General features: G+C 46.8%; 1 protein-coding gene across 3 annotated transcripts in view; it reads left to right on the forward strand.

The window, feature by feature from the left end:
- Positions 1-24,153, forward strand: part of Tdc2 (Tyrosine decarboxylase 2) — a 137,905-nt gene that overhangs the window by 97,314 nt on the left and 16,438 nt on the right. For 2 of the 3 annotated variants that reach the window (XM_089573918.1, XM_089573919.1), the window contains 10 exons: positions 9,782-10,212; positions 11,491-11,604; positions 18,309-18,360; positions 18,959-19,029; positions 19,925-20,059; positions 21,110-21,253; positions 22,187-22,348; positions 22,860-22,927; positions 23,045-23,115; positions 23,286-23,305. In XM_089573918.1, the coding sequence (XP_089430044.1) occupies positions 9,782-10,212; positions 11,491-11,604; positions 18,309-18,360; positions 18,959-19,029; positions 19,925-20,059; positions 21,110-21,253; positions 22,187-22,348; positions 22,860-22,927; positions 23,045-23,115; positions 23,286-23,305 (1,268 nt within the window). Of the gene's footprint in view, positions 1-9,781; positions 10,213-11,490; positions 11,605-18,308; positions 18,361-18,958; positions 19,030-19,924; positions 20,060-21,109; positions 21,254-22,186; positions 22,349-22,859; positions 22,928-23,044; positions 23,116-23,285; positions 23,306-24,153 lie in introns of those variants that run through there. The other variant, XM_089573920.1, reaches the window with a different exon arrangement.

Genomic DNA, 24,153 nt, shown 5'->3' on the forward strand with positions numbered 1-24,153 from the left:
GGGCATGCGCGCAGAATACAGAAATAAAGACGAGTGCCAACGACACATCGAAAGGTACACCTCATCTTGTGGCAGAAAAAAGGTTGTACTCCGAACTATACAAGAATATCGAAGTCTCGCTTACGCAGTTCCGGCCCCTTTTCCTCATATAGTAGGCCTCCAGGAGTTCGAGTGCAGTCTAATCTTTGTGTTTGCCTAGTATCTTGTCATAGTGACAATGACTGATTTTCAGAGGCATAGGCAATGATTGAATCTTTGTTTTAAACGCTGTACTCCCAAAACTATAAATGATATACTGTTCGAACATTTATTTAAACACTCGTAAAAGGATCCCGGCTGGTCTAAATTAATCCGAAGCCCACTAATACACGATGTCCCTCATAGCCCATGTGTCGCTTCGGGTCATTAAACCCCACACATAACAATTTGCTAATTTTTTAAACGTTCAAGGGAAATTGACACCCGTCCGGAATAAGATGCGATTTTGAACTCGGGAAGCCTGTGAAAAGAAGATTAGGAGCGCATTTCTAAATGATAAAATTGTACCGCTACAATTGCGCCGCAACGGGTGATAACGGAGATCCTGCTCCTTCGGGACAACTGCGCTCGAACCACGCGTCTGAAAGCTGTTCGAACGGAACAAACTCTTCACGGATGCTAAACACAGATCGATAATGGTCCAAAATGTGTTTACTTCAACGCAAGACGGGTCTCAGCTCTGTGGACAATGCAAACACGTCGAGAGCAACCCACGTAAGAGCGGCAGCCGCTGAAAAAGCGAGACACGTGAACACAGCTAGGTCCTCAAAGCCGGGCCCGGTCCAACCAAGGCGGAGCAGAGTCCTTGGCAAACACATGACCCCAGACGGACGGCTCTCGGGCGACTTCTCCAAACAAGAAGTCGATTGTGCGGGAATACTATTCTTTTTTTGAATATCCGCCCAAAAAAAATAGCTCGCCTCTTATCGCGACATGAGTGGTCTTGCGTGATCGCGCTGATAAGCCGAGAGCCGCTTCGCTGTCGCTGAGAGAAGGCTCCGTGTATACGTCGGCCAAACCGGAAGCTGCTGATGAGTGCTCCCGGCGTGCCAACTTTTTAACTGCAGTGGAGCAGGTGTTATCTTTCTTTTTGCAGTGGGCCATTCCAGTATGTACGGTGCATTTCTCCCATACTAGGAGAAAAAGCGTTCGGTTTGACCTATAGTTCAGTACTTACTTGGCGACGTGAAAGCATGCCATGTTCGTACCTTAAGCGGTGTATACTTTGCAGGCTTGAAACTAAATGAAACGATCAGCTAGTACACAAGAAGAAATTTAGCTTTAGCTATTGTGTTCACTGAAGTTGAAAATGTCTAGTAGGTGTCATTCTTCTCGAGGAAAACTATTTAGAATGAGTGAAAAGTAATGCTTGTCGATCATACTTAAGGATTCACTACTGGTTGAAACCTCGTTGTTTGATTTCCGCAGGACGCCTTGATGCACGCGGGTCTCGCGCCAGTGCGAAGTGCCCGTGCATGGAAGCATCCTATGTTTCCTTTTATGTTGACACTAACTGTACCTCTACCGTTATTATCATCACGAATCACACCATCGACAGTCTGGCTATGTCCACTGCAGAACAAAAACCTCTTCCATTAATCAGCCCTTAGTCGGGCGCTGATCCAGCACACTTCCTGAACTCGTCTGCACACATGTGTCCCCGTCATTCCGTGCAGCGGTTTCTTTTTTTTTTTATTTGGTGTCCGCTATGTTCCCCTGCCAGACTATCGGCTCCCTCTTCTCGAATAACGACGGAAGCCAATGGCCGCCGAAACCCTTCCACCTCTTTGCCCTTCACTTGTATGCTTAATGCTTTGCTAAAGTCCATTTTGTCCTCGTAATTACAGCCTGGATATCGCCGCTTCGATTCCAAGTTTCTCTTGTACACACTTCTACCGTGCAAGGAGCAGGACCTTGAAAAGATTCAGCCTCGAGCTATTCTTTTTTTATTCGCTGTATCGCGCCCTAAGAAATTTTTGGTCTTGTGCCAGTCGCCAACGAGACCGTTTTATCACTCCCCTTTTCTTACGCATCTCTCCCTATTATCAACGAACAGTAACGCATAGCAGTGCATTTGAGTGCACTTTCCCAACTGGCCAGTTTCCGGAGAATCAGGTGCATCGATGGGACAATTAAGCAAATTCTGCGCCTTCACTCAAATTCGACCGTCCCCGAATGATGAAGAGTGTTGAGCAGGAAAACGATGGACAATGGTTGCTTTGCGATACTTTAAGTGGCTGACGCCAGCATCGTCCCTGCAGACAAGAGGACATCCGGCCGCCTTGAAGAACCTTGCCACGCGCGACAGGTTCGTGTACGAGCGTGGCATTTCCCAACACCAGCTCGTTAAGGAAAATATCCTGTATGCACCGACCAACCCTAGTTAGCACTGCTGTTAAAAACCCGATCTCGCCTCTCAGACGCACGCCTCTCAGCGAACAACAATGACGTGAAAGGTCATGACCTTAACTCAGACGTCATACACCTTGTCGCCAACCCTGAGGCGTTATGCTCAGCACCTGCAAGGTAGAAAATGCACTTCCTTCTGCAGGGACGCATATTTAGCCTTGCGAAGCTTCCCAGTACGCGACGCTATCGATAGTTCGAAGGGCGCCGCTTCGGGGTCGGCCGTGCATTATCTGCGTAAGCGACAGTGTGTCGAAAGAACACCGGGCGAAGAGCAAGCCCACTAGTGATAATGCGGTTCCCCGAAGTGATCCAGCCGATCGCCGAGTCGCGCGATTTCTGGCAACCGAAGAAATTCAGTAACAGCGATGCGGGTGACAGTGCACGGCAAAGCAAACGCTGCACAAGTGTTCCTGTGCAAATGGCTATCAGCTCCGGAGTGAGCCCATCGAAGGCAAATGATACGAAGCCAAGGGGGAAACGCAAATAAGAGAATGCCGCTCTTCTTTGAAAGTGATTTTATTTTCGCCAGGAGATAGCACGCGAGGTTGTACTGTGCGTAGAACGGCGTCCATATCTGTGCACTGCCACTTGTCAGCGACTTGGCAGCGCGCCTACCATCCTGGCAGGGTCTCCATTAATTGTTCGCGATCCAAAAATGGCCTCACATCTCCGTCTATTGCGACCGACTGCTTTACCGTCGCATAGATGATAACTGCTGGGCGTCGTAGTGTCACAATTGCAGCGACTTCCCACACTGTTTGAAGTTTCTGTGGGAATGTGAGCATCGTGTCTCACTGAATACGATAGAACTAAACAAGGTACCACAGATGTGCAGCTTCGTTTTATTATCTTAGAGGCTTTATATACAGGCTGTGTGCGCTGCGGTGACATGCGGTGACATGCGAATCTGTGACATGAAGGCCACGCCATTGACTCAAGTCTTCAGCTCATTAGTCGTCGCACTCCTTGCCAGGATACGAGTAGCCTCCTGGTTAATTTGGACTCGTAGTGCCGGTGCTTCTTATGGCATGTTAGAAAACTGCAACGGGCAAGGAACGAATTCGTTGTTTGTGAGCATAAACGGGGAGGCGGCTTTGTACTTGCTTGCGCGCGGCCGCATAGCCCGTGACGCTCAAGTCCATTTCTTCCTCTTGATTCCTCCTAAGGTATCATTCAGCAGAAGGTATCTCTAATCGAAGCAGCTTTGTTTCTGTATCCTAAGTTACCCCTACCATTTTCCTTAAATAGCTAGCAGCGCTGCCTTTAGCTTAACTTCAAGCCTTTTCATTAGCATCCAAGTTTCTGCCTCATAGGTTAGTACTGACAGGATATAAAAAACACATTTTTTTTTTCATAGGGAACGGTGGTTAGCTATAGTTCGTGACCTGAGAGTATACCTGTCAAATGAACTCCATCACTTTCTCGTTCTCCCAGTAATTGATTTCTTATAGTCCGGATGTACGGTGACTTCATAACGCGGGTAGTCAAGTGTGTTAACATTTTCATAAGCCTTTCTACCGTCTGTAAGTTTGTCTCTGTTTCAATACCGCTGAACATTATATTGTTTTGAGTTAATCCTTAAGTCTACCGACGTGCTTTGAGTGTCTAGAAGCTTAACTATGCGCTCAAAATTTTTTCCCTGAGTTCGTTGGCTCGGAAATAAGTTCTTCGAATCAGGGGACACTAAGCCGTACGCCATTAGCTCCCATGAATGCCTAGCTCTACGCAATCAAGCACTCTGAATCTTCCTGGCAGACAACACGTGACAATCAGCGAAGAGTTTGCGTCACTTTGCCTGCCACCAGTGGGCAGTCCCTTTGATTATTTTGTTGCTCGTTTACGACGTTTCCTCTATGGCCTGATTACACAATGCCGGCATGAAGAGAACATAAAGTAGAGGCAATGAATACTATACTGTATAAAACAATGTTAGAGCGTGAAATGGGAGGAGGTAAATTGTTCAGGCAGGCAATGGCAAACTCGCAGAAAAAAAGTGGTCTGTTGTATCCCGGCTGAGTTTTTTCGGTTCCCTACGGCTGTACTATCATCATCATCACTTCCCTCTCTTTTCTGGAACTCACACACTCTTATGCTGGAAATAAACACCCTACCCTGAGTTGCCGTCTGCATGTGGTCGTTCCATCTGTCCAGATACCGGATACCACAGGGTCTTATTGAGAAACTAAAGGAGATTAAAATTTCAGGTTCCAGCTGAAAGTTGAACTAGAATAAGTACCAAATTTTTTTTATTAATCGAAACATAAGCCTTCTCGAGAGTAGAACACGGAAGTACAACGCGAGTTGATGTTCTCGTCGAAATAACATCTAAAAAATAACAATGAAATAACAGGAAAACTTGGGTAGAGCGTGCAATGCGTAGAACTGATGACCGGTGGCCTATTAGAGTGACGCCAAAGGAAGAAAAATGTTATCGAAGGCGGTAGAGAGACAGATGAGGGCCACGAGCTTGGGAACCTTGCTGGGGCAGAATGACCGCTGGCTGACGCAAGGGAGCGGTACATGGTAGAGAGAGGGCAGGAAGGCGGGATACTTGACGACACCTCTTGTCGACACGTTGGCTAGGCGCACTGGGTCTCTCCCTTCAAGCCTTGTTCACTTTCTTTTGCGTTGTCGAAGTGGTAGTCACATATCACTGGGGGACACCTTTTGCCGTGCAGTGGCCGTCATTCGAATGATGATAATAGTGACAAGCCCTCGACTCGTGCGACGATATTTCTGAATGACGTTCAGACAAGCGAGGCTGACTCATCGACCTATGGAACATGGTCAGACACAATGTATTGAGAAGGACACCTTTACGGGCATTCCTTTGTGAGGTCAGTCCAACTGTTGTCTTCCGCGATAACACTGTCGTCTTCCTACGTCGGCGTCATTCACTACGCGTCTGCAGTGGACAGCACAGTGCTCCAAAGTTATCGATGATTGCGTTTCCGCCAGCAAACACCTGGTCATTCCGGTTGGAGTCCCTCTGAAGGGTCACATGTAAAGCTGTTTTTTTACAAACTACCGTTTCCGGTGGAAGCCTCCGTAGAAGGGAAGTGGTGTGATAGTGGCCCCATCTCCCGACGATACGATTGTGTTGGCCGTGAGGCCGATGACCCCGCAGGAACCTCGATCCACATTCGTGACTGCGGTACCCTTCCTCTTATGCCTCCGCCCCTCCTTCCTCTTATGCGTGATTTGTCATCACCAAGTTACCGTGCTCTCTCTATCTTCAAGGCTGATAGCTAACTCACGGTCTGCACAAGGAGGGTCACTTCAATGGAAGGTGACAGCGCGTCTTAGCTTCGTGCTGCGTGCTGCGGAAGGCTCCACTTGACAGAAGGTTCAGCAGTTCCTTGAAGGACTACCAAAACTGGGATGAGTGCACAGGCGGCGTTCTTTCGCTTCACAATGTAGTGCCAGTATGAAATAGACTGATGACATATGGTGTTGAGTGATTTAAACTGTGCATGCGCCAAAGGCTACTTCGTATCGTAGCATTAACGTACGCTCGCGTTAAGTACTCGATTTTCCTAGTTTAGCGTACGCGACTCTTGCATTCGTTCAACAATCGTTTCCGAAATGGCGGCCCCCTTTAAAGCGAGATCCGTCTCCTCGGACCGAATTCATCGTTGTTACTGCCGTTTTCAGTACGTTCACTGGCCGTAAATGGGCCACGAAGCTTTCGCTTCGTCTCATCTCACCTGAAACAACACATATGAGCGATAAATTCGCTTTATTTTTTATTTAGAGTGAAGTTTCTAACCCTAAGAGAAACGTCGGTTTGTAGGCAAAAATAGTTCTAGTTCTGACAAAGAGATGGCTCCACTTGGCGGAGCTTATTTTTGCGTACTCGCCTGCGTACACTGAACTTAAGTACACTATTGTGACAAACGATGTAACATCTCGCAAAATTATTGCTTTTAGCAAGAATTTTAGCAATTTCAGCAAGAAAGAGCGTAGATTTACGCTCTTTTCTAGCCATATCTGTGTACACCGCGAGCAGACAAGAATCGCGGGAGAAACAGGTTTAACGCGCTCTCCCGATTGGCTGAAGAGGTATGTATACCTTCAACAGCGCTGGAAGGAATTTATGAGATGAAGTACAGGCGTTGCTCAGCAGCAGAAGCGACACAAACAACTAGTAAACGACTGCAACAAGGGCTCGTGTAGTGTCATGTGTTCCTATCCTCTGTTTTCTTTGCTTACCTTTTAGCTCTCACTTCCACTGCTCCATACAAAAAAAAAAAAGAAGCAGGAGATTCACTGGTACAGGTAGTAGAAGAGAGACAGAGATTTTAATTATTACATAATTGTGCCTGGTAGTTAACCTGCTATACTACTCCAGATGAGGGTGAAAGAAGAGGACGAAAAATGGAGAAAAGGAAAGAAGAAAAAAAAGAAAAGGTGAAATCAAGCATACACAACACTCGCGCATCACAGAGTATCATCAAAGTGTGTATATCAAACCCGTGTCCCCAAGATAAGCTAGTAGGGCTTTTGTCCCATGCGCAGCCGGCGGCGCATTACTCCATGGTCCAAGGACATGCTCCAGGCACGGGGCGCCGCCCTGCAGAGTCCTAAAGTACTCAGCAATGCCTTGCGGTGTGTACTGAAAATCTGGCTGCAGCAGAACAAGTGTTCAAGATCGTCGCGAACACCACATGTCAGGCACAGAGGGCTGCTTGATGCACCAACTTTATGAAGAAAGTATTGTGTGTAAGAAACGTCCAAGCAAATTCGGTGCAGGCAGTTAAGGTAACGCCTATCTAGATTGTGTGGCATGCGAAAGTCACAAGTAGGGTCAATACGAAGTAGGGGTCTCTACTGACGCTGCGGATCACACGACAGAAAGAAGGAAAAGTCGAAAGCTAAGTTTGCTTGCTGTCAACGCGATGTAGTGCAAGCATTGGCTGCAGTTAGCAGTATCTGCGAACATTAAGGTACCGGAATGGGACCATGTTCCCCACTGCCCTCACCGAAGAGACCTAGTTCTTCCGGGATGTCAACAGTCACTGGTACTTGATACCACCGAATTGTCCGTTTTCTATTTGTGACGAAGAAGCAGAAATGGCGTAAGCTATAGAATTTGTACCGTTACTTTCAGGGTCGATTGGAAGAAAGAGTACAGAGATCCGCGCTTCAACAATTGCAAAAAAAAATTAGTAACAGGTTTAAGGATTTCCATGTGCCTAATTGCGTCTTAGCTTGAATTTTGTTCACGTTAAGGCAATACATTTCAGTCGCATGAAAATATTTAGGGGCATGGATCACGTGTCGAGTTCATGCCTATTGCAACCACAGGACCCTGATGTCCTCATATGTGGACACGGTCCCATTATTGATCATCCGCACATGCGCGTGACATCATCATAATTCTTTGGTTATGTGGCCGGTAAAGAAGCTAAATAAGCCAATAAAAAATTCCCGTATAAATAAAAAAAATTATGACTACAAGGGTTAAGGGACATTTGGTCCGGGAACCTAGGGTTTTTGAAGCAGAAGAATACTCTATAGACCGTACAGGCGTTATGAGAGGCCCTATATCCAAGATATTTGTCCCATAGGTATTAGTCTTGGCGCGGTTTCAGTCGATGTATCTTATGCTTGGCTATAAAATTAGCTGGTCTGTCAAAGTTTTCATTTGTGTCAGCCACACAGGACCAAAGGCGGGGAAAGATTTCCTGTTCCTAATTTTGAAATGACTTTTTTAATTCCAAAGAATTCTATTAATATATCTGAGGAGGATAGAATATTGAAAAATTTGCATGTTGGAGATTGTCTATGTAGGCACACAAATGGTGTCTCTAAGCGTGTGCTTGTCGCAATGTGCAATCTCCGTCCATTTGGGCCAGGTAGTCCTGGTAATGGCTGTACTCATGTCCCTGCGAACAATCACTTCTCTTCCATGTCACTTCAGACAATCAAAGATTCACATCTTCCCCCAGTATGGGGCGAAAAGTCCGCTTCTTTTGTTTTTGGCGTAACAGGAAGCTACCACGGTATAGCTAATATGTCATTAAGCTGAGGTTTAACGTACCATAACACTACCTGCAATATGTAGCTGCCGTGGTGCATTATAATCTTGGCCGGCACCATAAAACCTCAATCTAATATTGCGTAGCCGAAAGCGCAATGTCCATGTCTTAGTGCGGCTTCCACGGCTGCCCTCGAGATGACCCTTTCTAAGAGCTTTTCAGCAGAGAGCTCACGCAACAGCGATTTTACTGAAAAAAAAAAGAGGAAGACTTACAGCCATGCCGCCTTCAAGGTTTGGTTACGCTCTTCAAGTGAACGAACTTCGCAAATAGCAGTGTCGAGTCTTGCCCAGACGGGGCACTCGGACATGGTGCTTAGAAGCACTCGTGCGTGCGATATAACGCTCACATCTTGAACAGCTGTATGCATCCTGTCTGTGCGCCGGCAGTGCTTGACAGCTTGTAAGCACCCTACGCGTGGAAACGGCCGTCGCCTGTTTACAACGGCGGCCCATGAACTCTTCTGCGGGATCGGTGGCCACTCTTTCCTTGTCGCGTAAAAGCGGGCGACCTTTTTATCTGCCCGACGCCTTCGAGGAGTGCGATACCAGGTGACTTTGAAAGTGCGGTCGCGTTCCACTGTGTACTGTGCCTGTAGACTCGCCATTGCACGCGTTGAGAGTCTTGGCTCGATTTTGAAATACGGGCGCCTCTTTCTTTTTCGATTCGGTCCCCTGTTTGTCTAATGCTTGAATTCCGGGGGAAATGGCTTCGACGACAAAGCTTCTAATATGAAGAGCACGGTATTGGCATGTTCTTCACAGCACCTGGTATATGTGTAGCACATACGAGTATACAGTGAAGTCCAATATGAAAATGAATAGTGATATGAAAGGCAACATTTATTTGGTGTTTACAAACGCAGTTAATTTTGTTTCTTCGCTAACTTGAAGCAGTAAATGCCTGCAATTTGTCCACACGAACATTCAAGCCCAATGAAGCTTTGGGAGGCCTGAACTTGTAAAGTATTTTCCTTAGAGCAAAATAAACTGATCGATCGATTGATTGATTCATTGACTAATCCATGGATCGATTGATTGACTGACTGATTGATTGATTGATTGATTGATTGATTGATTGATTGATTGATTGATTGATTGATTGATCCTTCCAATTCTTCGTCTCAAGAAAGGCGAAATTTATCATCAACATTTTCGGCTATTCACTGTGATCGACACTTTCCTGTGAGCACTAGGCCGGTTTCAGTATACGAAGTGGTTGTGGTCCCTCAGCAACCCCACTTTCACGCGTCGACCCAACCGTTGCTGACGTGTTCGTACCATTTCCTGCAGCGGCGCGCAACCGAGCGGCCCAGTCGGCGGCGACTTCAGGCCCGGAGCACCCGCCGCCACAGCGTGAGGTCGCCAAGGGCCTGCTTTTTGCGGACGAGCACAAAGATGACGTGGGCGGGTACGAGCCGGCTGTAGCGCAGCTGCAGGGAGACGACCTTCCGCCGCCCCCGCCGCCGGAGTCGTCGGAGGTCGAGCGCCGACGGCGGCGCTCCGAGCCGTCGCTGCATGGCATGGACTCCGTGGAGTTCAGGCAGCGGGGTCAGGAGATGGTGGAGTACATCGCACGCTACATGGAGACCATCGCCGAGCGACGCGTGACGCCCCAGTGCGAGCCGGGCTACCTCAAGGAGATGTTGCCGGACAGGGCTCCCGACCAGCCCGAGAACTGGGACAACATCATGGCCGACGTGGAGCGCTACATCATGCCCGGCGTAAGTTTAAGAACCGCGTTACCGCAGGGCCGCGGTTAAGCCCTCTTTGTGCCTTGTCAGTCCGAAAAAACTGCGCCAAAAGGAAGCCAAATGCTGATGTGAGAGGCCAGGAAGAATAAGACAGAAGTATTAGGCCCATTGTAAGCACACCAGCACGGTGCTGGCAGCGCGGTAGTAAAACTCTGTTGAGCTAAGCTTGCTGGCTTGGTGCATTAATCAGCGAAAGCTGCTATAGTTTCGGTTTAGACATTTAGCCTTGCATTTGGCCGTGGAATCTACATCGTCAGCCATAAGAGCAAGACTATCGATACTAATGCGAATCACCGAAATCTGATCTAGAAACCCGTCGCCTCACACCCTCTATCTCTTCCTTCTCGCACTTTCCCTGTCCCTCCTCTCCCCTAAACACGGAGAGGATTACTTCCTTCTCAGCACTTTGCCCCCTGCTAACCGTTGCGGGTGGCGGCCACCTCCCATGGTTGGTATGTGCTGGCTATTGAATTAAGCTAAATTATATTAAGGTAATGCACTAAGTAATTAACGTCTTACGGTTGAGGCTTTGATTCGCCGGTAGAATGCAGGGCCCTATGCAAAAACAAAGCTAGAGCAGCTTTCGCGGCAAAAAAACAAGGAAGTTTTGTCGGCGTTGAGATATTGTCATTAACCTCAACATTCGCATTACACCAAGAAAGGATAGAAACAAGGTGTAACAGGAAATCTTTACCGGAGCTACATCCTGAGCTAGTCGACACATTGAGACAGTGGGCTAAAAGGGAGAAGAAAACGGAAATCGGAAAGGGGAAAACGCACAGACCGTGTCACTGTGTGCGTTGAATTGTCCGCTTAGCGGAAGGGCATCTTTAGTGTCTTGATTTGGCCATCGCTAAAGTATTCTCTGTCGTCTGATTCTCCCTCTCTCTCTGTCAATTGACTCCTTTCAAGTTTAAATCCCTTTGTTACTTAGCACTAATGGACGCAGGAAGCGCAGGGAACCTTCTGTTTATTGCCGGGCTCAAGGCCTAAGGAGACTAGTCGTCACTTGCGGAGCATGCCCACGCTGCTAACAGTTAAACGCAACTGTAACTAAAGTTTCGAAATTTTTGACACAACAAGACCTCGATCGCCCGCTGATCCTTTGCTCAATCTAGCTCCAGCTCGGCTGCGACGTACTAGCGGTTGTTCGATAAGAACTTAAAAAGCCGGATTTGGTGTAACCAGTAATCTGGTGCTTGGTGCTTGCTTGTAGCAGTTCACGTCTGAGTGCGAAATTCGGTGCAGGTGACCCACTGGCAACACCCCCACTTCCACGCCTACTTCCCCGCTGGGAACTCCTACCCCTCTATCCTGGCGGACATGCTCTCTGATGGCATCGGCTGCGTCGGGTTCTCCTGGGTGAGTCTTCATTCGGCACGCAACGCTTTGTGGTGCACTAGCGTCTTGTCGTGCTGTCGGTGACTGTCTTGTGCATGTCTTGAGCATTGCCTTCCGTCTCCGCCTCTTGTGAGTGTCTCGACTTTACTGTGTCTCAACTACTGGGGACCACGGGCTTTTTTGTTAGGCAGCAGCAGAGAAAGCTAGTTTGCCAGAGCATACAAGCGGAACACAGAGGTATAAAAAAATTATGAGAGGCACTTAAGTCTCCTTACGTGCGGATATGCAAAAGCTGTGCGAGGTCCGCCACCTGCGCCATCTGCTGGGCCAGTGCAGTACATTGCGAGGGGAGTTTTCAGTGGGTGCCGCATGATGGCGCTACGACTGCACGCTAAGCATGGAGGAAGTTTACCGGAAACGGGGGAAATTATGTACTCGCTTGATTGTGACATCTGTAATTAACATGCTTATAATTAATCATGTAGTCCTTAGCACATATATCAAGTCTCATGGCGGAGTGGCAGCGTCCCCATCTCGCACGTCAGCGGCCCAGGTTCGGTTCCCACCTATACCCAATTTTGTTTTCTTATGATTGACAGTTCGAGCGGACACATTTGCAGATAGTCTCTGTCTACAACTTCCGTTCACGCCACTCATGAGCCAAGAAAGGATTTCGCCTTAACATTTGAATACCACACTGCCGTCTCGAAGACGCGCAATGGAAACGGTTTATTGCTGTAGTTTATGTCTGGTGACGCTACAGTGATGCGTTCCAACGTCATACAATGGACATGACACAGAGGGGGACGACTTGGTGATTCTTCATGGTGCTAAGTTTCGTAATGCGCTCAGGGAATTGCGGAAGTCCGCAGGAGGCAGGGGAGGTGATCCCCGGTCACAAGGGGCGGCCGCTTCTCTGCTTGGTGCAGGCGACTAGTCGTAGCCGTCGAGGCTTCTTGCAAGAGGCGCACGATGAAGGGCCAGGGCGCGCGCTGAGCCGGGAACACGGCGCGGCCGGTGCCCACGGCAAGGTATTCGCGCGAAGCACCTCAACGAATGCCTCAGCACGCTTCCGTTTCCTCTACCTGGCTTGGCTGAGGGGCTGGCCGGTCCCCTTTGCTGGCTGACGCAGTTGGCTGCTTGCGCAGCTTCGCCTTCGTTGCTTTTTTTCTTTTTTTTATTTTGTGACTGGCTGCACAATTTTGGGCACCTGGCTTTGCCTCTCAGTCAAGTCCGTTGGAGAACGAAACTATAGTGCACCCGCTCTCAGTGGATGAGGTGTTGGTGCTGTGGAGTTGAGGGCGGAGTAAAAAATATTTAGCAGAGGGACTTAAGACTGGTTACCTGTGGTAATACCAAATCGTTACTGTCCCTGGGTGCACTGACACACCATCCACACACACGTGCCTGCGTATGGCACCCCCCATAACGCTGAGCAAAGAACAATTGCATCACAATTTTGATACGAAAATTAGTTTTTGAAGAAAGGAAACGGCGCAGTAACTGTCTCGTATCCCGCCTCGCATGCGGGAGGTGGAAGGTTCGGTCCCTAGTGCCGCCGGGTACCCACCGGTGATACAATGGGTACAAGCTTCCCCTGACCTGGTCCTCGGCTTATTCAGGGTGAAATGCTTGGGAAACTGTCGCTCCAACTTGACTAGCACATGTAACCTATATATGCAACGAGAGATCGTATGACACCATCCGAAATGCTGTACGACCAACGGTTGCCTAAAAATTTTCGTACAAATGTTGACGGGAAAACTGGCGCCACATTGAGGTCGGCCAGTGGGGAGCATATACAGACGAACGACATGTACGTGATTGTCGGATCTGGCGGGGCTCTGCTTGCTGGGTGCGTCATACGACCGCTTGGGCCCCATTTTTCTTCCCATCGCTGGGATTTTCTGCACCATCTGCGACGAGTAAACGCACACACATACGCACACGCTGCCAGCTTTTCTCGTAATGGGACTATCAAAAACTTAGCCATCCCGTCCTCGCCTGTATGTAGCGTAGCTGGGTTGATTGTCTCCCTACAATGTAACTCATGTGATGTACACAAGGTTAAGCTGAGGACTTTTCCCGAAGTGCGGCACCAAATATCGCTTGCCTGCACCGTTCTTCCCCACATGATCGATCCAGCAACGGGAACGCGGTTGGTGCATGACCAATACTGTCAAACCTGCTACGCAGGCAGTTGAGCTTGCAATTGCTTACTGCAGTCCTCCCTGTGCTGTGAACGTAGCATCTGTTCGGACTTCTCAATGAGAAAAGGGTTAAACCGCATTGTGTTCGATCAGTGAAGCTCTCTGTCAGGGTGTATCAAATCGGCTTCATTTGGACAGCGGAGCCTGGAACAATGACATGCCTTTCCGCTGCAACAGAATGACTGGTGTCCACCAGAGGTGCTTATTAGGTTGCGCGTAAGCTCTAAAGAGCAACAAAATGTCCTCCGACACCAGAGTCCAAATGACAAAGCAGCTGTATCACATATGGGAGATAAAAGGCTCAAATACAGGTGCTTCCACCCTTACAAAATTTTTTAGGCAGTCTATGGTCTGTCTGTAGACTTTTGTCTATAAAGCCTATAGATTCTCTATGAACAAATTCTATATAACAGCCTATAGGCAATGCAAATGGTACATACACTCTATTAACAATCTATAGTTTATGGATATACACTTTTAGTAGACTTTTGTCTACAGACAGCCTATAGACTATGAACAGACAAAAATAAATATCTATAGGAAGGCAACAGAGTCTATAAATAGTCTATAGACTGTCTATGGACCTTTTTATAAGAGCAGGAGCCTCCCTATTTTCTAATGAGTCATGTTTCGACCGAATGCTCGTGTTTCAAAGGGGGCAAACGCTTCGAAAGATGCCGTTCAGCACGTTGTGAGACCACGACGCAATTTAATGGCCATATGAATGACTGAAGGGGGCGCGTTCGCGCTTAAGGTCTGAGGCTAAGTTTGTTTGAATGCGTCTTTGACACCGTAACCCATTGACTGTCTTCGTTGGAGATGTGTTAGAATTTATTACGCCTTAAAACCCAATCAGACAAGCAATGTGTCAAAATGTTTAGTTTTCAAAACTTACAACGTTCGCGCTTGCTGCGTAAATCGCGAAATTCAGTGGGAGGTGCCGCAAATGTCACTCTTTTTTAATTTATGCCCCCTCTTTAATTGATTCCTTCTTCATTCCTTAATTCATTCATTCGGGCTACCTGCATTGTCCGAGTGATGTTTTGAAGCTGTTGACGCTGTCTTTCGACCGCGCGTCCCACCTGATGACGAAAAAGGGTACACGAAGCGCGAGGCTCATGCTGCGTGCAGGGGTGATGGCGTGTCGCGGAACGGACGAAGCGATTCCAGATTTTTGGAGGTGTCCCATATACAGCTCTCGCTGTTAAACCATCTCTTATCGCGGGTTAACTGACTCGCTCCACCACCCCCGTACCGAGAAGCTCTGATCAGGCGTATCAAAGCAATGTGGATTGTTATTGCATTAACGACGTTGTCTCCATTCGGGCGTATGAAGAAACAAGCCTTGCAGTTTTGCGTTCTAACGTGGTTTTCCTGGTCGCCAACAATAACACATCTGTCCGTATTGAGAAGAAAAATTTATTTTCGCGCATATGTGTCTTCCGACGTACGAGAGCATAGACTCGTACCAGTCTTCTGACTGATAGGATCTTGCGGCACTTTGGAGGTCGTAAGATTGGGACCTCTGAAAGAAGGAAACGTCCGCCTCCGCGCTCAGTATTGTTAATCTGCTGAGTGCTGGACATTTGCGGTTGTTTCTAACTAATGGCCTCTAGCACTTGGCTTACAACGTCTTCTGTCAGTCATAAATACCGCAATGCTGGGGTAACGAGCAGAGTGGTGAGAAGTTTGGTAGAAAGTCTACCGTCTGGAGCGTTTTGGGGTAACTTAAATAACAATGAAATGAGATTAGTGCAGCAACGGAGTATGTAATGGGTTCTTTGCGCTGCGCTTGTGGACGTCTAGACGTTCTGTGGTTATCTTCTGCAGAGCGTGCAGTCTTCGTCGCATGTTCTGCGAGACACGTCTCAAAACTGCGCACTGTCTGTAATACAAGGTGATTTTGGGCTGGAATTCGTCCCTTTGTAGCGATAAACACAAAAGGGCACCGCCGTTTACTTATCGCTCTGGTGAGGTGTCCAGCACATCCAGTTCTCTGCCTGCGCATAGAGAGGCTTATCTGTCAAAGCGCCGATTCCGTTGAGCTCTGCGTTCCGTTTTTGTTATCTTTGGGTCAGACATTTCTAATTTCATATTTTTGTTTACAACTCATTTGTATCTTTTTTTTTTTAGAAGACACTTACTTGCGCCAAGAAGACTGGGACAAACGACACTAAGACATGTACAGAGCGTCGACTATATGCTGATTTGAATTTCACACATAATAGCCTTTTGACATCCTGTGGCCGCTCTCGGTGGTAAAAATGTAGCTGATTTCCAAGAAATAAAACAGTTGGAAGTTGCTCTCTGTACATGTCTTATGTTTTACTTCGTTTGTCCCCGTCCCCTTTGCACAAGTACGTGCATTTGAAGAAATGAACCATCTCGCCCAAAACAATAATAGTAATCTGAATAGCGAAAATCTTTCGGTGTTCATCGGCACATTTCAGTTCACAAAAGAAAGCATACAAACATGCAACTGTGACTGAGAGGTGAGACACCTTTCGCTTCCAGCCATAAATTCTCCAAATTTCTTAAGGTGGAGCTTTAAAACAAATTACGAAGGGACAGAAATGTGAAAGGGTCTTTTAGTTGTGTTGACAGCCTTACAATCTATGCTTCTGTGTTTGTTTTTAAATAACACTTTGAACTGCCACCCTTGGGATATGGTGTAAATGGCTAGCGCAAGTCATGGACAACTGGAGAACATTAGAATGCGCATCTGCCTTGGCGTGGATGTAAAGATGACCTCGATCCACTGTGATGGCGCACCCTCAGGCAACGATGAAACTGAGAGCAACGCGCAGTGTTGTAACGCGCTAAGGACTTCACCTTAGTGCCACGACACAAAGCGTGTAGTGTGTTTAACGTCGACCAACCATGCTGGGCATGCTTTCCTGCTTACGAGACTGTGTTTTAGCTGTGTTTTAGCTGTGTTTAGCTGTGCTGTGTTTTAGCAAGATATGAGATAGATATACACAGCCCGGCTTCTGTGTAGGGGCGTACCAGTAAGCAAGCATCGCTCTCTAAGAAAAGTGAAAATTTGTCATGGCCGAGAGGTGTGCTTTTGAAGCTACGTAACGCTTGAGGTGTCTGGAGTGCCCCACACTGTTGCAACATAACCGCGTTCAACTGCGCTCTTTCAATTCTGTCAGTTAACTGCAAAGTTGCTTAATATCGCACGTTTTTAAAAGTCTGAATCCTGTTTCTAGAGCGCCGTAACCATATGCTAAGGCAAACAAAGCAGTCGAATTAATACAAGAATTAAGGCAAGAAAGCCACGGTATGGTATGCGCGGATTAACGTCCGTAGCGCACGGGGCTGTAACTGACGCCGTAGCGGGAGGTTCCGGATTAATTTAGAGCGCCTGGGGTTCCTTAACGTACAGTGTCATATCCCACAGCAGACAGGTGTTTTCGAATTATGCCATCTCCGCGATGCGGCCACTGCGGCCGGAACACAGACCATGCCTGGATGTCATTTTCACTCATTTAGCTGACTGATACATGCCGATGGTTGAAGGAGCATGACATTCCACGAAAAATATACGATAGTAGGGCACGCAACGTTCAGAGGTCACAGCGCAACTGTGATTCACAATCAAAGTACAATATCCGAACTTCTACTTATTTTTTGTATGTGTGTTGCCTAAGCATGAGGTCTATGCCCGCAGCATGTTGCATGACATTGTACAGACCTCAGTGAGTGTGCTGTCGTGTTTCCATCTCTTTGTTGCATGTATATATGTACGTTACTATCATTGCTTTGTGTGTAATCATGATGTATGGTTCACATTAATGTTCCATAATTATGGTTTGTGCCGCAATACTGTGGCGCTGCCTAATGCCAGAAGTAAAAAGAAGCGTCTTTTTTTATATGCGTACCAAACTACTTGTAAAATAGCTCTGTAAAAAAATGAGAAGTCTGCTTCAAACAAGCATGCCAGATCCTCGATTTCTCTAATTACATTAAAACACTTTCTCGATTTCTGTATCAGGTGAGCTTTATCTTTATCCTGCTTTTTCTTGTTTATCCTAATTATAAATTTTTCTCATGTCATCTTCGTCATCTCCTGACCTTTCGAAGAAAAAGTTCCTTCCTACTCTTTTTTTATCACATTTGTACTTTCCTCCGATCTCCTGATCGTCTAAAGCGCACGCGTAGTTTCAAAAAATGGCGGCAGAAATCGTGAGTTGCCAAGACCAATAGTTGCAGTACCACCAAAGAATCACAGAGCTCTGACGTTTCCGTAACGCTTAGATCCAATCTCACGTTGGCACGGTGACTCGATGTAATAAAAGTGTAAGTGGTTTAAGAAAGCATGCCCCTTAAGTGTTAGTGACGATGGCATGAGCACAAGCGGAAAGCCCAAAAACCAGCGCAGTAATCGGATGGTTGCGTGCATGGCAGTGGTTAGCGCTGGGGCCACACAGGCCGTGAGGACTTCAGTGAGCTAAACCGTGCGCTTTGGCTAAACTGATTACTCACGTGCCTGTTTTTTTCTCCTCAATGCAGGCAGCCAGCCCGGCTTGCACAGAGCTGGAGGTGATCATGTTGGATTGGATCGGTACGTTGTCAACAGAATGTCTCTCGCACTGGCAGTAGAAACGCAGTTACTTTAAGGGCAAACCGCATTAAAACAGATACAAATATGCGCCTTATTTTTGTGTCGGTTGCTGTTTTACGGACTGATCATTTAGCGAGTAGATCTTGCAGAGTCGACACAGAAGATGTGGACAAAGAAACCTCAAGACACAAACACTCGTGCACAGCTAGCAACTTTTAGCACGTATGATTTGAGAATTAAAACAAGGACATTCTTTGCGTTTCTGTATTACTACGATTATCTTCTTTGCAAGTGCCGGCTAGTGAGGTCCGTAAATTCTGGTCAAGAAGCTTAAGTTCTCTGGTATAAAAATAATAATGTGTGTCCTTGTTTGACCGCGTCTTATGTGTTCCGTGTTGCACAATATCTGAAAGCATCGGTGTCACATATACTCGACTGCGTTTAGTCATTGTTGGGCTCTCTCATTTCGTCAAAACACTGAGAGAGTCACCGAGGAACTGTCAAGCTCTCCGCGAAGTGCCTTGTGAATTTGGTTGGTTGGTAACAACTTTATATGTGCCTTGTGAATCTCACGCAAAATTTCTTTTCCAATCTGCAGGAAGAATGATCAACCTTCCCGAAGATTTTCTCTGCTCGTCAGAAAACAGTAAAGGAGGTGGTGTGATTCAGGTGAGCGAAAGCTAGCAATTCTTTCCGGAAGGGGCGGTCGGTTATCACATGCGTTACGTGAAGAAACGTGCATTGCGTGCACCCTTGTGCAGTTCTTATCTTGAAATATTTCACCTACGGTTTTCGCTCTTGATATCTCATGTATTAAGTGATGTTGAAGTTGTTGAACAAACAGGGCAGTAGCGAAAGGAACTTTTCGCTGTTATGCTTCTGGGAAGAAGAAAAGGCACCAAAAAGAGGCCAGCTGTCCCATTTTGAAGAGAAACTTCGGCACCGCCTCACTGCTTACAACGTCGTTCCGCAGTGGCTTTGTGACGAGATGGAATGCGACACTGAACATCGTTTCTCACGTGATGTTCCCTCAAGGTAGACTAGCTAAGAGGGTGCGTACTAGCAGGACTACATTACTGTAATTCTTAATGAACCCTGGACTTTTAGGGCAGTGGTAAGAGTTGAACATAGTTTAAACTTGTCGACAGATGTGGAGTGATTGCCAGCATGTACAGTCGGGGAAAAAAGTCTTTGGACCATGTGCTGCGTAAACAAAGCCGATAGCTCTATTATTAGCCGGGGGCTGGAGGAGATCCTTGTGGAGGTAAAAGTCGGAATTCTGTTCTTTCTCCTCAAAAAGTGTAGTCTCCGGCCTGTGACTAGTAATAGAGCTGTCGATTCCTTTTACTCAGCACGTGGTTCAAAGACTTTTCCCCGACTGTACAATGTAAGTACAACCCCACCAGTCCCTTAACGCCAACACCACTACGTTAATGTTGCATGAAGCGCGGTTAAAAATGTGGTATTGCAATAAATGCTTGTCTCAGGTGGCTCGTGCCTGCTTATTTTTTTATTCTTCTTGTCCAAGGAGCGTTTTTCTTTAATTTTTCTCACCAACTTCCAGTCGAGCGCAAGCGAGTGCATTCTGAACACCCTGCTGGCCGCGAGGTACGCGACCATCAAGAAACTCAAGGAAGAACAGCCCTTCGTCGACGAGGGCGTGCTGCTCTCCAAGCTCATGGCCTACTGCTCCAAGGAGGTAGGTGGGACTGCTGCCCTCCCGCGGCGTGTTTTCCCTGCCCGAGCGAAGGAACGATAGCGATAGCTATAGCTCCTCCACCGAAGGAGGAAGAAAAGAGGACTTGTTTTGTGTTTTCGGTTCAGCACATATTCTTACAGTCATCCCTGTCCGCTTTTCGAAGAATGGTTAACGTCCTTCTAGATGCCAATTTCTCTATTACTCTGTTAATGAAAACACATAAATTTTAGGGAATTCAAATTTACCGTGGTAATTTTGAGCGCTGTGACCACACCACTCATTTTTGAGCCAATCGAAACTAATCGGTGGGGATCCAGTAATCATTGTATGTCAGATTTTGCAGCGCATAGGAAAATTAAGTAACGCGAGTAACGATGAGTAACGCGATGTTCCTACTGGTGACCGACAGATGACGCAAGTTTGGGCGTCTAGGAAAAAGAAAAAAACTTTGAATGGCTAATGATCCTTTTCTAGATGACAGCGTCTCCAGTTATGTGTTGGTAAAAAAAAAAGAAGAAAAAGGTGGCGTCTGGAAGAGAACTGTGCTTATTAATGAATTAGCGTTAGAATGGTCTGTGCGAGCGGAAAGGACAACCGGGGTGTCGCGTGGCGAACCTTGTGACGTCATCACAACCTGCCCACTGTGGCAGGTGGCAGTTAAATTAATGATTGGTTGCGAGAGGCTATTTGGGAAGAGCAACATGGTATCACAAGCCCCACCGGTCGCTGTACTTGAAACAGCCACCTGCCTGGGCAGTATCGCATCACTTAACCACTGCATCACTGTCCCAGAAGTGGAATGAGGACTCCCAGCGATCTATGATTGTAAAGTAGAGAATTACAAATTTCACACATATGGGCATCAGCTACAGCAGAATCAGCAGCAACAGCTGATGCTAACGCATCCAAAAGAACTACCGAGTATCGACTAAGAGTTTTTTCCTTCACAAGTACGACGTGGTGAAACTAAATCTTAAGCTACCTTGTAAATAATGACAGCACTAAAGAAACGGTGTCGACTACCTCCTCTTTCTCTGTGCATATCCGCAGGCCCACTCATCGGTGGAGAAAGCGGCCATGATTGGATTCGTGAAGCTGCGCATTCTGGACACCGACGATAACTTCAGCATGCGGGGCTCCACCCTCGCTGCGGCCATCGAGGAAGACCGCAAGGCCGGATTTGTGCCCTTCTTTGTAAGCATTATTTTATATTGTCTAAGGTACAATGTCGCAGTATTCTCCCATCCATCCATGTTTTGATTCCGGAATGATCAAAATTGTTGAGACCCCTGGGTTCTGGAATAACGAAGGCAACACGTGCGCGTTGGACGTCAGCAATAACCGTTTGAGCGCTGGGGGCTGAAAAACGACAAAGTGACGTAAAGAGAGGACTGTAGGAAACAGGATTGATTTCAGGGCACTTATCTCAAAGGGGTCACTGAGAAGATTCCTGCTGGCGACTGAAATAAAAAATATTTAACTTTATAGGTTCCCCTTATGTTGTTTTGTTAGAATACAGTTATTTAATTTTCTCTTGAGCATGTGCTATGTGCATTAAATGTATTTTACATGCTTGCTAGTGTTTGTAGAATTTTCTTTTTTGTTCAATTTCAACGTTTACTGTCTGTACAAGATGTATTGTATATGATTGTTAGTTTGGCGTGAAATTGCATCCTGTGTGCCGTTACTGCTCGATACGGCAAGAGCCCTTGTCAGGCTACGCCTTTAGCTCCTGCTTTATTGCGCGTTTGTTACCTGTATAACAAAATCAATGTATAAACTTCAAAATTCAACTTCAAAATCATTATCCCTCAAAACTTAGAATTTATTATTGAAAGAAGTTTACGAATTGTTAGGTAGTGTAGGTTAAGGTTCAAAAAAACCTTTTTTTTTTTTAACTACTTGTAGTCGCATCCTCTACCACGTTTCTGCCATCCATCCGTCCTTCATAATTCTGTGGAACCTCAGCGCGTCGGCGGTCGAAAAGAGGGAGCTATGGGGAGCTGTGCCGCTATCAAGACTATACGAGCATTTAACAGATGGAACAGATGTGGTATACTTGCGTCCCAGTCTACACAATCCGCGAACTCTTATCGATGCATGACACTATGACCTACGTGTTCACAGGTGAGCGCGACCCTGGGCACGACGTCATGCTGCTCCTTCGACGCTCTGGCCGAGATCGGTCCGCTCTGCCAGAAGGAAGGCGCCTGGCTGCACGTGGACGCCGCCTACGCGGGCAGCGCCTTCATCTGCCCGGAGTTCCAGTATCTGCACAAGGGTCTCGAGGTAGGCCTACACTGGAGCTATGAAGTCCTTCACTGCGGATACCTTCTTCAGTACTTAGTTTAACAAACGGGTTTCCTTACATTCACTTTGGGAGCTGTTTCTGGGAGGTAATCGTCAGTGGACATATTCGTGGCTCGTAACACAGTCACAGCGCCCCTGGTGGGCGCGCGCCTAACTTTCGCCGTCGGACACCGCGGTCACGTGACCATGTGCACACAGGCCGTGCCTTGCTCGATATGTAATTTTCCTTGTGGTCGCAAGGCGCCGCCAAATTTTTTGAAACGGCTCTCGGGCGCTCTGTGAAGGGGTTATAAGCAGTCATAAGGAAAGGCGTGGCAGAGGCTATATCTCCCTGCAGAGTGCAAAAATTCGGCATACGTGCGTTGGCGTTTCATTCCGGCCTGACGGTACATCAGGGTTTAAAATAATCGCGTCAGTATAGTTGTGCCGAACAAACAACCTGCAAAGAATTTTTCCTAAAATCTCTCGCTGTTTTTTTTTTTTGTTACAGTACGCAATGTCTTTCAACATTAACCCCAACAAGTGGATGCTTGTAAACTTCGACTGCTCTCTGATGTGGTGAGTATCTCTGTATGGCTACGTTAGGTGTCGTTAGGTATCGCCCGGTGCGCACTTCTTTCGAACGTGCCGCATGCTAATGCTCTTATGCGCATAAAATACCCCTCTCTCTTGCAGGGTAAAAGACAGATTCAAGTTGACGCAAGCCTTGGTTGTAGACCCGTTGTACCTTCAGCACAGCTATTCAGGTGGGCATGCATTTCGCTTACCCTTATCCTGGGTATATTTGTTGACTAAGCAGCAATTACTGAACAATGAACAAAAATAGCATGCACCTTTTATATGCATTGAAGAACGTTTTGAGAGCCTGAATGAACTTACATTCATCTAACTCTCCAATCACTGCTTTTCGTTTCAGATAAAGCAATTGATTACAGGGTAAGTACCGTATATGGCCTTTACACCAACGCGTGCTGACTATGTTATCAAGTTTCCCGGGAAGTATATCTGGCAGTTCAAGCATGACGCCATGGTATCAAATTGTCTCTGCGAGCAAATTCTAATTCGAGCAGACTATTATCCAGATCATGCGAACCGAAAAGGTTGAAAATTTCTCCGAAAAGCATTTGCAGTTTGCGCTATCGCGTGCTTGATCGCTATTGACAACACAAACGCGAGCAGAGCATATTAAAATAGACAAGAAAATAAGCGGAGATTGCTCAGGTAACAACTGTATTTGGCAGGTACAGGCCTATTATATACCAGGTGTTTTACTTAAGATGTTTTGAAATTTTTTAAAATAGGTGTTTTGAGTTAGACGAGCACTTTTTTTGGCGTAGCCTTGTAAGCAGTGCAGCTGTGTAACAGTGGGCTGGTGAACTAGTTTGAAGAGTTGACTTTTTAACTATTACTGGTAGGCTCTTTATTTACCCACAGGCGCGTATGCCACCGTAAGTGTTATCCATATAAGCTTTTAGAACTTCGAAAACGCACTTATCCTCGGCGCTGTGGCCCAGCAAACTTTGGCTGTTTCTAGAGATACGTCGACTGGAAGGGTAGCTTTGCCTGCAAGCTCTTCGAAAGCGCATCTGTTATGGTGCGATGTAGAGAAATTTTTTTGCGCCACAGTGCCGAGGGTAACCGCGTTTTCGAAGTTCAAAGAGCTGATACCGATATTACTTACGGTGGGCTACACGCCTCTCAATAAATAGGGAAACTAACGGCAATAGTTAAAAAGTTAACTATTCAACATCAGTTTAACAGCCTATTAGTTAGCTCGTCTTAGC

The sequence above is a fragment of the Amblyomma mixtum genome, chromosome 2 (genome assembly GCF_055824585.1).
Source record: "Amblyomma mixtum isolate Tamu chromosome 2, ASM5582458v1, whole genome shotgun sequence".
Taxonomy (NCBI): domain Eukaryota; kingdom Metazoa; phylum Arthropoda; class Arachnida; order Ixodida; family Ixodidae; genus Amblyomma; species Amblyomma mixtum.